Genomic DNA, 16,447 nt, shown 5'->3' on the forward strand with positions numbered 1-16,447 from the left:
TATTAGACAAATATCCCAGGTACAGAACAATCTGTGACATTGCAAATGTACTGAATGGTGAAAATGTGCACTTGGAAGAGGACCTAACACAGAAGGAAGTTTGGTGTTTCTCACATGCACCAGTGACTTCTGCTATGTAGAAAGGAACTTTTCGACCTACAAAACGTTTCTAACTGATAAACGCAGAGGGTTTGCAGAAGAAAACCTAAGGAAGACGTTCATAGTTCATTGCAACAGAGGTCATTAAGGTAAGATGTTTGGAAAAGAAATAATTGTTCATGCATATCTTAGTGCATATTTTTGATATTTTTCGTGCATATTTGCATGCATATTTTACTGTTTGTTTGTGCATGGAAATCCGGGCTCTACTTATCATAATATCACTTGGTGATCTTTTAATTAAATTTCATTTGGTTTTATTCCAGTATATACTTCACAAAGTTAAAGAAATGTCTTTATTTAATTTTCAGTCTGTAACATAATGTAATTTTTATCTTCTTTCACATGAATTTTGCTGTTTTCTGTTCTACTTTTTTTTCCCCTTTCTTTTTTCAGGTTTGACCCAGAAAGAGGAATTTCATCCATAGTCAATCAATGGGTTTCAAAATCAAATGTTCACCAAAGAAAGGGCCGTGCTGGACGAGTTCGACCAGGGGAGAGCTTCCACCTGTTTTCAAGAAAGTCATTTCTAAAGTTCGAAGATTTTCCTTCCCCGGAAGTTTTGAGGGTACCCCTGGAGACAACTGTTCTCGAGTGCAAGGTTAAAATTTTAATTTCCTTTTCTAATGAAGTTTAATGCAACAATGGAGCTTTATATTTTCACTTTAAGCTCTTAAAACATTTGTATATTAGTATTAAAGAGGCACTATGTTTTATTGTTTACAGAAAAATGAAGGAAGAAAAAAAAGTGAGTGCTATCAGAGAGGGAGAGAGAGAAAATGGGGGGGAGGGTGCAACATATTAGGCAATGAAAAAAGTTCTGTTCGATTTTTACCTGAAAAGATCAGATTGATCTTTAATGTTTTTTTTCTAATATATTTAATTAACAGCTGGCCAGCAACTAGGTTAAAGGGATAATTAATATGTTTTTAATGTGTGATTCCATGTATGTGTATATGTACTAGGGATGGGATGATATGAAATTTTGGCCGATACCGATAAAGTAACGATATAAAATTTACAGATACCGATAACTGATATTCTACAGATCCGATATAAAATTAGAAATGGTCCTGGAAGAACCTGAAAGGTTCATTGACCTCCTTAAAAGTGTGTGTTTCAAAGTGACTGCAGTGCAAGAGAAATTGCATATTTAGACATTTACTTTTTAAAGAAAAGTAGGGCATGGAGATTATCCATAAAAATTACAACAAAAATGGCAGAATTTTGCACTACACTATCAGATATTTATCGATATATCGGATTGGTAAAATAATCGGTAATTTTACCGATACACCGATATGCCTATATCGGCCGATACCAATAGAGTACCGATTAATCGGTCCCATCCCTAATATGTACATATTTGATTATGCTTTACTGGACATTAAATTCTCCTGTGCTAGCTACCAACTTCTTCTCATGGTACAATTATTTGCAGTTTTAATGATAAATTGATAGTGATATGTGGATTGGTGTTTTAAGTCCACTTTATGCACAGTAAGGCTAATCGGGACTGGACCTACAGTTTAAAGTGGGATCCGAACCACTTGTGCCTCCACCGGATAGTGATATGTATATTGGCTGATATTTATAGAATACTGATTATTGTCCCTTCCCTACTATAGTTTAGTGTTCATTTAATTATTCAGTAGCAAAAAATTGAACATAGATTTCATGTTTTACAGTTTTAATCTTTTTTGGCTAATGCCTTCGAACTCTGTACAGTTATTCGTGAATAAATACATGTTTATTGAATATCTTTGAAGTAATGAATATACAGTAACATACTTGATGTGTGTGTAAATTAAAGTGGAGCTAATGTCTTATTTCATGCAGAGTGGTTATTTTGTATTTACATTAAAGTATTTTTTTTTCATTTCATTAATTTTATTTAGACACATAGTGAAACCACACCGGCTGTAGATTTCCTGTCCCAGATGCCTGAACCACCCCCAACTGAAGCTATAAAGCAAGCTGTGGATGACCTCATTGAAATAGGAGCTCTGGATATGAACGAAAACCTGACACCTCTTGGAAGGAGAATTTCATACTTCACCATGCATCCTAAGCTATCCAAAGCTTTGGTTCATGCATGTATATTTAGGTAAGAATATATTTGTGCCTGTGGTGAAATACTTATTATATATAGGACTGAATCAGTAAAGCTTTGCCCCAATTCCTGCAAATTATTATTACTAATATTTAACAATTTAATAATTTTGAAGTGATTATAAATCTTAGATTATACTTTACCTTCCTAATTTACTAGTTTTTCTCTAAGATATCCCTAAAATTTTGAATGATGCCAGAATACTTTTTTTAAAAAAATCTCACTTTTTGCATGCTTCATTGGAATATCACTAATTAATTGGCAGAGATTTTTTCATGCAGGCCCATACCCATAATTTTTTTGAGGGGGGGGGCAAGCCTGAAGCCTTGGTTTTATATATATATAATTAATTAATTAATTCAATTATTAAATAATTAATTAATATCATTATAAATATATATAAAAAAATTAATTAAACATAATAAACAAATTAATGTGCTACATTTGTAAACTAGCAAATTAATTCCTTTAACGACTGGTTCAAAATGTCAAGAAATTATAAGATACGGGAAATGTTTTTAATAAGTGTTAGATATTAATGGCCGTGGTGGCTCAGTCGGTAACGTGTCTGACTACCATGCTAAAGGTCCCGGGTTCGATCCCCGGCCGGTTCAAATCCAAGAACTTTTCTAACTATGGAAGCAGCCTCGGCGTCCACCCAGCATCGAATAACATGGGTACCTGGGGAAAACCCTGGGGGGTAAAGGCAGTCAGGGGCGTGATGCTGATCACATCACCCCCACTCACGACCGGATCAAGAAAGTGTGGGGCGTTACCCCCCACACCCCCTATACACCTTCATGGCGTGGTGCTAAGCACAGGGGAACACTTTACCTTTTTTACCTTTTTACCTTTTTTGTTATATATTATTTAATTATTGCTTTTTATTAAAAATGATCATTAAATTTTCATACTTTTATTGTATTATGTTTTTGTAATGGTGTAAATCTATTAATAGTCTCTTGAAAGGAAATATTTCCTGATCAGAGTTGTAGCTAGAGATTTCAGCATCCAGGACGAGAATGATTTTCACACTCCCTGCACCAAATTTGCACCCCCCCCCCCCCCCACCTATATGTAGCTGGCATACTTAGACATTGTAGAAATTTTATGTACTTACTCTCTTCCGTTGAATCCTATGAAAAGAAAACTTAAACGAACAAGAGATGTATGCAACATTCACACACAGGCTGACATCATTCTTTATTATTCCTTCCTTGTATGAGTTTATCTTATTATTCTTAGTAAAGTATGTTTGAAGTCCAAACTAATTGCTTATCTTTGTTGTTATAAGACAAACTCTTACCCTCGAAAAATTTTAATGCGGGGGAAAAATTTTAATAGAAGAAGATCGTTGGTGGGAAGGTAGGAGATCCCCCTTCCGCCATGGGATTCGTACCCTGAATGCAACCACCAACGCTATGGAATTATCCTTATAATGAAGAACATGTGTGAATGTGAATTAACCACAAAACCACATCAAGACTGCAGTTCGAAAGAAGTCAAAACAGGGAGTAAATATGGTGAACTGTCCCGACCAAATTGGAACATTTAGTAGCTTCGCATAAATGGTTATAAAACTAAAATTACTAAATATAGTAGACTGCAGACTTCTAGAGTCTGCCTCTCTCCAAAGACAGCCTATTCATTTATACAGGAAGAAAATCTAAATTTTTGCAAAATCTTAAAAATTATCCATGTTATTTTTGTAGGTTTCCATCAAAATATTTCATGGCTCGAGGGATAGGGCCATGGCTCCCTTGGCCCCCTCCCCTCCTGGGTACAGGCCTGTTTGCATGTACCATTGCTTTGTGTCAAGGTTGGCTAAGCACTAGATACATTTACATCAGCTCAGTCCTTTTGTAAAGCATTGTCTTGATGTGACATGCTAATTTTACCTGCATAATTGCACATTTGAAGTACAATTTTTCTCTTATATTCCCTGTGGCATTATTCCATTACCTTCTTGCCTTTTATTCAAGAATGTGTGAAGTCTTAGACCTCATGTGCAGAATGTAGATATAATGTTGACGTAACTAGAGGTAAATTTTTATTTTTAAAGGGTTTGGAAATGTTATAAGGTTTATTTAACCTCAAGACTGAAATCAGCCTTTCTTACAGTAGGGTCATTCCATGTCAAATCATCCAGAATTTTGTGAAAATGTCACCCACCATCTCCGATTTCGATGAAATTCGGTATACTTATAGAACTTTTCATGCTGATTACAAAAATGACAACTTTTTTGAGATTGGTCAAGGGGTTCAGAAATTACGCGATTTTAAAAATCTCCCTGTACGCCACATGCGGCTCCACTTTGAATGACATGCATTAGGCTATAAATTATAGTATCTTCTCTCAGGTTTGCCGTAGAAACTTCAAGTTTGATTTATTTTGCTCAGGATAGTGTAAGCTTTCATTTAAATAAGGTTTCTGATCAGTGTATCAATAATCATGTATTTTATGTATAGTTTCATGTATTTTTTTAGAAAAATAAATGACTAACTTCAAGAGCGAATTTCGTGCAATGCCCCCCCTTCAATTTCACCCAAATTTTATATGCAGGTAGCTGAGAGTGGGTACTAATGCTTGATGGAAAAATTGGGATGGGCGGTTCAGAGACAGGGTGATAAAAAAATCATTTGCATTAAAAGTTAATCTTATCAAAAATACTTATGTATTTAGCACAAAGTCTGAAGTACAATATGTTCTGAGGTATAATATTCAAAATTTCTGTTCACTATGTGTGAAGGTAAGCATAGGCGTAACCTGGTGGGGGCAAAGGGAATCATTTTCTCTATCCAAAATTTATAGATGAATTAAAACCTACAAATAATAATTGCAGTGGAACCCCGATTTCAAGTTCCTCGATTTTACAATTCCCTGCATTTTACATTCAATATTGGTGGTCCCAACATAGCAAATTTTCCTCGGCTTTACATTTTCTCGCATTCTACTCTTTTTCAGCTTGGTCCCCTGAACAAAGTAAAATCGAAGTTCCACTCTATCTAAGTTAGTTTCAACTGTCTTCAATTTCTTTAAAAAAAATATAATCATAGTCATTAGCATTCCCAAGCTTAGCAAATTTTCTTCGAGAACATTCTTCTTTTTGTGCATTTTATCTCAATATGGAAATTTTTTTATACTCTTCCCGGAGATATGTAATATGAAGTAAGAATTAATAATACACATTTGTGCTGATTGAAGTTTTTCCAAATGGAGCTTTTCTTGCCACATACCAGAGAAAATCTACTTGTGATGGGGTGGTTGGAACACTTAGAAGACTTGTATAGACATCAACAGTATCAAGTAACAAGTTCAGCAATGAAGTACCAATTCCATAGAAATAGTATTAGAGGCATAAATTTCTTATTAATCACGTAAGGTGAAATGATAACAACCCGCAGTACAATGTGTCAGCGATTGCAAAGTACTGTACAACAGCACCAGGAAGATTAAGTATGCACTGTTTTGAACTTAGGCTACAGATTATTTACAGTGTTCGGTAAGTTACTTTTTACAAGTAACAGAGTTTCAGTTACTCATTTAAAAAGTAACTCTGTTACAGTTACAGGTACTTTGAAAGTAACAGTTACTTTACAGTTACTCTGAAAGAAACTTACAGTTAATGATCATTGATTCGTGTAAAAATTACAAATTATGTTTCTAGTACACAATCCGTATGTCTTCATATACCTACATTACTACTGCAAATAAATGATGAAACACAGAAACAACTTTGCTTCAACGATATTAATTAAGAAATCATTTGAATGCTGACCACGGTATTTTGAATATGGTGTCATTGATTCCACTTGCACCTATTTCTTTCTCCTCCATTCCAAGTTCAACAAAATCCAAAGATCCACTCCTTCAACGATGACTTTTTCCTAGCTCGACAGTCCACCTAAAACACTGAAGTTTTCACATACAATTAGATATGAATTGAAGTAAAGCGTGGATGAAGTTAGCATGTAACAAAGCATAGCTTCCTTGACAGGCCAGCAATTCCAAGAAAATCCTTTTACGTAGCATCCAGAGAAGGTACAGATATATTTGTTTTACAGTTGGGAACAGAAAATGTGAACGGCACAATTTATAGTGCATGAAATTTTGGCAATGCATAGAATACAATCGAGTAAGTATTTTTCGGTACTATCTTCATGGGCGTAACTTGGGAACTTGGGAACTATCTTTGGTTGAGAGAATCAAAGTTTTCAGTCCCATAAAAATAGTCTCAAAGATTATTTGCTAAATACATTTGAAAAATCACAATAATTACTCTTTTTTTTGTATGTTCCTCAAGTGCCAGGAGGTTCAAAAAATATATTTAACTTGTAGGTTTTAATTAATTTTTAACTTGTAGGTTTTAATTAATCTATAAATTTTGGATAGGGAAAATGATTCCCTTTGCCCCCACCAGGTTACGCCTATGCTTACCTTCACACATAGTGAACAGAAATTTTGAATATTATACCTCAGAACATATTGTACTTCAGACTTTGTGCTAAATACATAAGTATTTTTGATAAGATTAACTTTTAATGCAAATGATTTTTTTATCACCCTGTCTCTGAACCGCCCATCCCAATTTTTCCATCAAGCATTAGTACCCACTCTCAGCTACCTGCATATAAAATTTGGGTGAAATTGAAGGGAGGGCATTGCACGAAATTCGCTCTTGAAGTTAGTCATTTATTTTTCTAAAAAAATACATGAAACTATACATAAAATACATGATTATTGATACACTGATCAGAAACCTTATTTAAATGAAAGCTTACACTATCCTGAGCAAAATAAATCAAACTTGAAGTTTCTACGGCAAACCTGAGAGAAGATACTATAATTTATAGCCTAATGCATGTCATTCAAAGTGGAGCCGCATGTGGCGTACAGGGAGATTTTTAAAATCGCGTAATTTCTGAACCCTTTGACCAATCTCAAAAAAGTTGTCATTTTTGTAATCAGCATGAAAAGTTCTATAAGCATACCGAATTTCATCGAAATCGGAGATGGTGGGTGACATGGCCTGGTTGATTTGACGTGGAATGACCCAGTAGGAACTATTTTAAAATGATGTACGAGGGTGGATCATTAAGTATCGCACAACAATTTTTTTCCACGATGTTATTGTGACTGAGACGTTGAAATTTTACAGATGTATAGCTTGAAGTTCGTGCTAGAGACTGCATTTGTTCGATCAGGTATAACTCTTATGGCAGAAGCGTGAACTACTTAACAACTTAACTACTTATTGTTGTCAACGTGTGAAAAGTAAAGAGCTGTAGTTCATTTTTTGTGGGTGAAGGGATAAACCCCTAGTGAAATTCTCAGGGAAATGTTGGGCATGTATGGGAAAGACTGTTTGGACCGTAGCAACATCTCCAGGTGGTGCACATTCTCTCAAAGAGGCTGTGTGAACCTTGTTGACTCGTCATGTTCCGGGTGACCATAACAGCTGCAACAGAACAGAATGTTACAGCCATTGAGCAGGCAATTCTCAACGACCGGCGGATCCATCTCAGAACCTTGTCAGGGCGGTTCAACATTTCAGACTTCCATCTGTTTGGCCCAATGAAGAAATTTCTAGGTGGCCAACGCTTCAATTCCAATGAAGAAGTGCAATCGGTTGTATTCCCAATTGACGGAGTTCTATGAACAGGGTATATTGAAACTAGTGCCACGATGAGAAAAATGTGTTGAAAGACTTGGCTCCTATGTCAAAAAGTAGCTAAATGATATGGTTTCAATGTGTATAATTTATGCCTATTAAACTTCTTTTTTAAAAAATTGTTGTGCGATACTTACTGATCCACCCTTGTAGATGATTTTTTCATGTCTGTGGGGACTTACAGTGAAAGCAATTAAGATGTTGTCCTATTATTGATATCACCTGTTTTTCTTCTATAGATGTGTGTCCCCAATGTTGTCAATAGCTGCAACTCTTTCATCTGACCGAGAACCATTTGATATTACTCTGGATCAGAAAGATGAGCTTAGGGCAGTGAAAAGCAAGTACAGCTCATCGAGCGACCATTTGGCTTTAGCGAACCTGTACGAGGAGTGGGAAAGACATTACATCGAAGAACCTTCAGAAGTGGATAGATTTTGTGCGAGAACGTTCTTGCACTACAAAGGAATGCTCACACTGAAAGGTAAGCTTTGTTCTGTTCTCATGGATGAGAGAAATAACATCTTGCTCTTTCCACTAGTGATGGGCATTAGTCGACTAATATTAGTCGATTATTAAAACCATCGACTAATGAAAATTAGTTGACTGAAAAAATTAGTCTACTAATATTAGTTGTTCGACTAAAATTAGTCTACTAATATTAGTTGTTCGACTAATATTAGTCGAATTAGTCGCTGGACTAATATTAGTCAAATTAGTCGCTCGACTAATATTAGTTGAATTAGTTGCTCGACTAATTTCAGTTGAACCATCAGCCGTACTTTATTTCAGACAAATTTCAGTCGAAACCGAACACGACTGATTCCGATTCCAGACGAAGCATCGACCGCTGAATGACTGAAGTAGAGAGGGCTTATTGTTAAGAAGTGAAACGAGTGGGTGGGGAGGTATTTCATTTCTTGGAAAGGTCAGTGACTGAAAAATTCCGGTACGGCGCCAGAGCTGTCAAATTGAAAGTGAAAGGTGCCACTGCTGTAGTCATTCATGTGGATATTTTTGTTTGCAATGCTGTACTTTCTCAAGGGATACACATTCAGACTTTGAGAATTTCTTGGAATTCACAGGCCTGTGACCATCGCTAGCTATCATTAGTGGTGCAAGAAAGATATCACAATTTTTAAATCTCAATGTCTGCCCTTCAGATGTACTAGAGATCTTATCTTAAAAGCATTGTGTAATGAAAATATTCTTAAACTTAAAACTAATGTCAACCAGTTCTCATGCAAGGCAAGGGAAAATTATTTTAATTAAAATTAACACTAATTACGTTCTTGGGGCAAATACTAAACTTTACGCTGTGAAGTACAATCACAAACTTGCTGCATTCACTATAATACAACCTTGTATGGTGATTTTCACTTTGATCTGAGTGGCACATTCACATTCTCGCCAATCGGGACTCCGGGTTCGAATGCTGGTGTGAGAGTGTTCCTTTGTAAGTTTTCACTCATCAATTTTCTTTAATCACCATTCATTTTCTTCGTCCTGATTTGCATAATGAGGCAGAAAAGCAACTTAAAGTTTGGAAAATTATAACGAAAGAAATAGGATTATTTACTGCAGAAACTTGTAACAAATAATTATCAGGTATGACTAACGTTCTTTCAAGTTGTTCAATATTGCTATTCCACTACACAAAATAGGCATATTTACATTACGATAGGCCTATTGCTTGTAAGTTGTAGCCCTTATTTTCATTTTACTTGTATGTACGCATTGCTTGCATTGTAGAATTATTTTCCTGTAGTTCACGGTTATTACAAGGATAAGAAAACAGTTTTTCATTATGACGTTTCAGGAGAACACACGCTCCCTTCATCAGACATTTATTTTCATTGTGGCTAAAGATACAGTTATAACAATGGTTAGCAATTTTTTTAAACAAAAAGAATCAGTTTGGAAGTTCTACCAGCTAATTCAGGAGGAACAAGCTATATACAACAATGAAAGAAGGGAAACAGTTGATGTCACTGGTAAAATAGAAACTAAGAACATTGACAACAGATTATTTATAAATCTTACGGATATTGAAGTACCTGATGAGTATATAGAAATTTTTCAATTCAGAATGAAATTTTCAGTTGGTAGTCCTTATATACACAAGGAAGATTTTGTGATTTCAATAGAGAAAGCACTGAATTTCGTAGATGATGAGGAGGAAATGAGAAAATTACGAAGTCTCACACATGATGCTCTTGATGATCAGTTAAGTTTTGAATACAACAGAAGAAATAACAGAGGTCCAAAATACACAGAACTGGAGAAAGAGCATATAAGGTTGGGGGAAAAAGTTCATAGTTTCAAGATGTGGTTGAGAGAAAACTACATTTTCTTAATAAAATCGGACAAGGAAAATAAACCTGTCCTTATCCAAATTAAGGACTATAAAGAGAAAATGGAAGAATGTTTCAAAGTAAACAATTTCACAGAAAGCTCTCAAAACCCTATAACTAAAATAATAAATGTGGTAAAGAAAGTAATTGAAGAAAATTGGAGAATGTTTGAGGAAAAATCGTGGGAATGCAAACTTGATTTCTGCATGAAAGTCAAGTGTTTTATTCTTTCGTCTGGGATGTATTACTTGAAATATCTGTGAATCATTTTCAGCTTGTGTGTAAATTGCCCACTAGTTCAATCAGGTTTTAACCAATCTCAAAATGAAAGACGATGTTTTCTCATTCACCCTCCTCACCCCAATTTGTGGCATCTTTGGATAAATACCATATCTGAAACTCTCATTAAAACAATATTGACAAAACATTTTTGTCAGCTTTTATGAATTGCAATGAAAGTACAGTAGAAACAGTAACACAGTCCACGACACTACACTTCACACACTACTACAAGTTTGATATTTCCCAACAACTATCCCTATAAATCACAATTGGCAAGCATATTGCCAAGATAAAGATATTCGCTTTTGTTTACATCAGGTATTACCATTGAAGCATGAGTCATGGAGACAATTTGTAAACATATCTTGTATTAATCAAAAACCCTCTTTTTATCGCACCGTGTTGTTACACTATTAATCATTGTACATTTTTCATAATTAGAAGGAAATTACAGGAAATGTACTATGTAGACATATCAGAGAAAAATGCAGGCTTGACCAGGACTTGAACTCAAGTCTCCGGAATACTGTGCAATTGCTCTATCAGCTAAGCTGCCAAGTGAACCCTGTTTTCACCTGATTTTTTGCTAATGCTGTTTTTCTCGCTGGAGGAAACTAGGCACCATGAGTGTCGTCAACAGTGTTTCAAAGGCAACCGATCCCGTTGTGGTAGTGCTGACAGAGACAATTCCACACAGATAAAGCAGCAAGATTGAAAAACCAGGGGTAGCTCGCTCAATAGCTCAGTTGGTATAGTAATGGCATAGTATGTCAGAGATCGAGTTCAACTCCTAGTCGAACATGCATTTTTCCATGAAATTTCTGTACTCTATCCTTGCAATCTCTGGAGCAAGGCCACGCATGACTATAGAGAAGGGAAGAAAGTGGAGCGAAGCAGTACATGCTGCTGCAAAGGCTGGTAGCCGCAGTCACTTTTCTCCCTCCATGCAATCCTGTTCCCTGCCACGTGTTGATTGGTTGAGCCCTCTGCTTGCGCAGAGACTTGCTTTTGTTTGCTTGCTTGCTCCAGAGATTACCGGAACATAGTACAGTACAAGGAAATTGCCATGAAAGTACAGTGCACAGTGGTGCTCAGTGTTTTGCAGCCTCCATAAGATGTGATTTTTGTTATTTAGCATTCCTTTTCTGCCACTTTTGGCAAATTGCAATGATGGCGATAAGTGATATGATGAAACTGGTGAAGAGACACTCACAAAGAACATCCATGCACACAGTGGTGTGCCCAAGGGGGGGGGGGGTTGGTGGGGGTTATAACCCTCCCCCCTTTTGGCCCAGCATTTCTAAAAAAAAGGAACGTCAAAGGTAGGAGAATATGGCAAAATGAGGACTGACTACATAAGAAGTACACATAACCCTTCCCTTTTGAAAATCCTGGGCACTCCACTGCATGCACAGGCTGGGATGCAAAGCTGGTATCCCTGCCATCATCACTGCTACAGAGGTTGTCATACTCCAGAAAAGTATCATCAAGTTTTAGGATTCATTTGAATAGATACTTCCCATTGTTATGTCAATTAGCAATGACACTGGCATCAGCTCAGATTCATTTTAAATGTTATAAACGACAGATTGTAACTAGTTACAGAGTTGCATTTTATTTATTATTACCTTTTTTTTTACAGGTGTAAGAAGACTTTTTGCCGGTCACCTATATGAATGCTTTATGCTACAAGATTCTGATGGTTACGAGAACTTAGATTCTCCATGCAACATGTACAGAGGCAACGACGAGATGGTCAAGGGAGTCTTTTTCTCTGGAATGGATAATTTATTGCGAGTTAGGTCATATGAAATGCAGCAAGGTCGAATAAGGAAGAAAAAAGTTCTGCTAACCGAGTAAGTGTCATCTATAGTTCATCATAATTTTTCAGAAATTGCCAAAAATGTATTATATTTGAGTGTCAAACTGAATAATATTTTACCATATTTGTTGCTCAAAAGTAAATGTAGGAAATGCCGAAGTACATTATTGTAAGAGATTTGTAAATATGAAATTTGACTATTATTTTTCAGCCAGCTTCCATGGCAGAATGTTTACCATAGCACATTATGAAGCCAGCTATAATTCTATGCGTGGCTATTTCATTGTGTTTATCACTTTATTTCCTTCATCAGTTAACCATTCGCCATCATCGTCACAGTTAAGCTAGAGAAGTAGAAAATTGATGTGAAGTAACTAAAAATACAAAAATAATTATTTTGAATCATGGTTGACAAGGTTCAAATAATGTATGGCATCAAAACGCTTACATTCTTTATTGGACGGAACCTCACGTGCCTGTCTAGCCTCAGCAGACGGGACCTTTCCAAATGCTCGCTTTTCAAACTTGCCATGAAGTACAAAAAAAAATCGTAGCTTGAGAAATAATTGTCAAGGAGATATGAAATTGATCTTAAAGACAGAGCTTTTAGCAGAGGTAAAATTTATACATTGTGCCTCCCAATAAATAGTGTTATTTTCCTGTAGTTTACGGTTATTACAAGCATAAGAAAACAGTTTTTCTTTGTGACGTTTCAGGAGAACACACGCTCCTTTCATCAGACATTTATTTTCATTTTGATTAAAGATACAGTTATAACAATGGTTAGTAATTTTTTAAACAAAAAGAATCTGTTATATAATGGATGTTGTCAATGTTACATTGTTGTAATATAGCAACTTAACTGTGAAAAAAGCAGTCTGTATTATTTTTATTTCAGATTTTTAGATTTTTTTTTTTTTTTTTTTTTTAAAAAAAAAATTATGAATCCAAAATATCATCAGGTAATTCAAATTCATCATTGATTTCACAAAGTCTCTTGATGTTTTCTGTTACATTAAATTTTAAAGATGGTGGCTTACTCCATTTGTGAAAAAGAAAACTCCATACTGGATCTATGTTACCATTTTCATTATTTAATTTATTCCAGTGTTCTTCTGCAATGAACGAAGCTTCCCAGACATTCAACTCTGTGTTTCCCGTTAATCTTTTTAAAACCCTTCTCTTTTTAATCAAATACATCCATGCCAAATCAGAACATTCGCGTATAACAATGGATAACATATTTTTTAATTTTTTCCTGAGAGCACAAAGACTATGTTCTAATAATGAGGATATCAAAAATGAAGAAGAAAGGCTCTTTAATATAGCAAAAGAAAATGGTTTTCACACTAACAGAATAAACCAAATCAAGAAACAAGTTGCAAGAAAACTAAAGGAAAAGAGAAATACAGACAAAGATGAAAAATCTTTTGAAAAGAAATTTGTGTGCATTCCATTCCACAAGGGATTCTCACATAAAATTGCAAAAATTTTTAGAAGTTTTAATTTCAAAATTGTTTTTAAATCACCAAGAAGTTTGGAATGTACATTTAATGAATTCAAAATGAGAAACTCTCTACCAGATGTGGAAACCACAGGAATATATAATATAAGTTGTTCATGTTCAAAAGATTATGTGGGACAAACAGCAAGGAAAATGGCAATAAGATGGCACGAACACGATTTGGACATTATAAATCTAAACCCAAGAACAGGTTTGTCAAGTCATATCATCGAAGAGAAGCATTTGATTAAAAAGAGAAGGGTTTTTAAAAAGATTAACGGGAAACACAGAGTTGAATGTCTGGGAAGCTTCGTTCATTGCAGAAGAACACTGGAATAAATTAAATAATGAAAATGGTAACATAGATCCAGTATGGAGTTTTCTTTTTCACAAATGGAGTAAGCCACCATCTTTAAAATTTAATGTAACAGAAAACATCAAGAGACTTTGTGAAATCAATGATGAATTTGAATTACCTGATGATATTTTGGATTCATAATTTTTTTTTAAAAAAAAAAAAAAAAAAAATCTAAAAATCTGAAATAAAAATAATACAGACTGCTTTTTTCACAGTTAAGTTGCTATATTACAACAATGTAACATTGACAACATCCATTATATAACAGATTCTTTTTGTTTAAAAAATTACTAACCATTGTTATAACTGTATCTTTAATCAAAATGAAAATAAATGTCTGATGAAAGGAGCGTGTGTTCTCCTGAAACGTCACAAAGAAAAACTGTTTTCTTATGCTTGTAATAACCGTAAACTACAGGAAAATAATTCTATAATGCAAGCAATGCGTACATACAAGAAAAACAATAAATAGTGTTAAAGGAGAAGATGAAAATTGAAACTTTTTAAAATAATTGGCGTACACATCCCAGTGACTCCCTCAATAGACCGAAGTGAATGAAAAAATGAAGTGTGTAGCAATGGTACATTCCTACAACCATGCAAAGTTTCATTGAAAACAGACTGATACTTCTTAGAACAAAAATATAACAACAGTTCATAAGTTGGCAGTGTTGCCAGTTACGGAAAAAAATGTTGCAGCATTTTGCTTCTAGCGTCAGCCCTATGGACGCTGGATGGACCAAATTTGGAGGGAACTTTGACAGAAAACCACTCTTTGAGGATATGCAATGCCTGTGTCCCAAAGAGGAAATTACGGCGTTTTGGAAATTTTGCATAAATTTGAGAAATTTTGAAATTTGGGCCTTATTCCTCTGGACCCTTATTTGATGCATGTTGCTTAAAGTGTTGATTTTTACTCATTATTACATGTAAAATTGATTTTTTTTTAAAAAAAATGCAGTGGTTGAGGAGTTATAGCCCTTTATCTAATATGTGTCCCATAGTAACAAAAGGGAACAAAGGTTTTTTCAAATGCTGCTGCTTAATAATAGTAACAATGGATATATTGTTTTGTAAATCTAGTATGTAATGCCTTTAGATGTAAACTATACTATAGTTTTAAGAAATGGTCCGTTAATTCTGCCACGTAGTCTGGGCAAATTTCGAAAATCAGTCCTTCGCCCCTACGTCCCCCCTGACTCCTAAATAGTCGCACATTGCTTAAGGCGAGGAGGGACAGTTTCCCCTAGGTCTTTCTCGCTGGGGCAGCTGCTGATCACTGTTGCCAACTTCGCTCTTTTGGAACCAGATCTGGCTCTTTCGTGCACTCGTTTGACTGTGAACTGTGGCACCTGCCCTCTGCCCCACTATGATGCCACCACTGGCTCCGGCCCATAAATACCAACTTTTGCCATGAGTGTACATTTTGCATGTGACGTGATATTCATATAGCTATAGGCTGCGTCACCCACCTCTTCTTTCCTCCCCATGTATTTTTATATATAGCGCTGTGGCTAAGATGAAGATGACAATTTTGTTATCCGGGAACCCTTTATTTTCGATTTTATATTAACATCATTGGATTATTGAGATGGGTGATGCCGCCAAATCTAGGCGGTGAAAACTAAGAATAAATTCCCATCACTTTAAAGCTAACGGTAATAGCAGCACCCCCCACCCCTCTGACACCTAAAATTACCCTAGGAGGCACTTTATGCAGCCTTTGTTAATCTAGCTCCTTGAAAGTCCTCTTTAGCTATATTAGTGGTGAAATTTAGCTCTATTATGCACATCAAGTTTGGCAACACTGCCAGGATGGCCGTAGGAGGCAAGGAGAAATGCACTATGCTTATGGGACCATTATTTTATTCGTTCTCTCAGGAATATCAAACATCCGATGAATGGAAAAAGGACACGTTGAACTATGTCATAGTAGTAGGAAAAGTCGAAACTCCCATTTGATGAGCCGTAACTTGAAGTTGAAGTTGATGTCCCATCAGGAATACATGAGATTCGGTAAATACTAATTCATCATATCGTATAAGGCTTAATAATGAACTTAGGAAACCGCTTCCACTTGCCACATGGGGAGAAATTCATACTCTTCATTTCTGGCGGAGATCTTTTTAGTAGCATTGCTCATTCCGACGATATTGGAATAAATGCATGCCTGGTGCGTAATT

General features: G+C 35.5%; 1 protein-coding gene across 1 annotated transcript in view; it reads left to right on the forward strand.

Moving 5' to 3' along the window:
* LOC146001515 (ATP-dependent RNA helicase DHX30-like) overlaps positions 1-16,447 on the forward strand; it is a 55,496-nt gene that overhangs the window by 26,370 nt on the left and 12,679 nt on the right. Inside the window, exons 10-13 of the mRNA XM_083138910.1 lie at positions 556-760; positions 2,058-2,266; positions 8,184-8,428; positions 12,223-12,436. Of these exons, the coding sequence (XP_082995036.1) occupies positions 556-760; positions 2,058-2,266; positions 8,184-8,428; positions 12,223-12,436 (873 nt within the window). The remainder of the gene's footprint in view (positions 1-555; positions 761-2,057; positions 2,267-8,183; positions 8,429-12,222; positions 12,437-16,447) is intronic.

This window comes from Lepisma saccharinum, chromosome 17 (assembly GCF_977018435.1).
Source record: "Lepisma saccharinum chromosome 17, izLepSacc3.1, whole genome shotgun sequence".
NCBI classification, from domain to species: Eukaryota; Metazoa; Arthropoda; class Insecta; order Zygentoma; family Lepismatidae; genus Lepisma; species Lepisma saccharinum.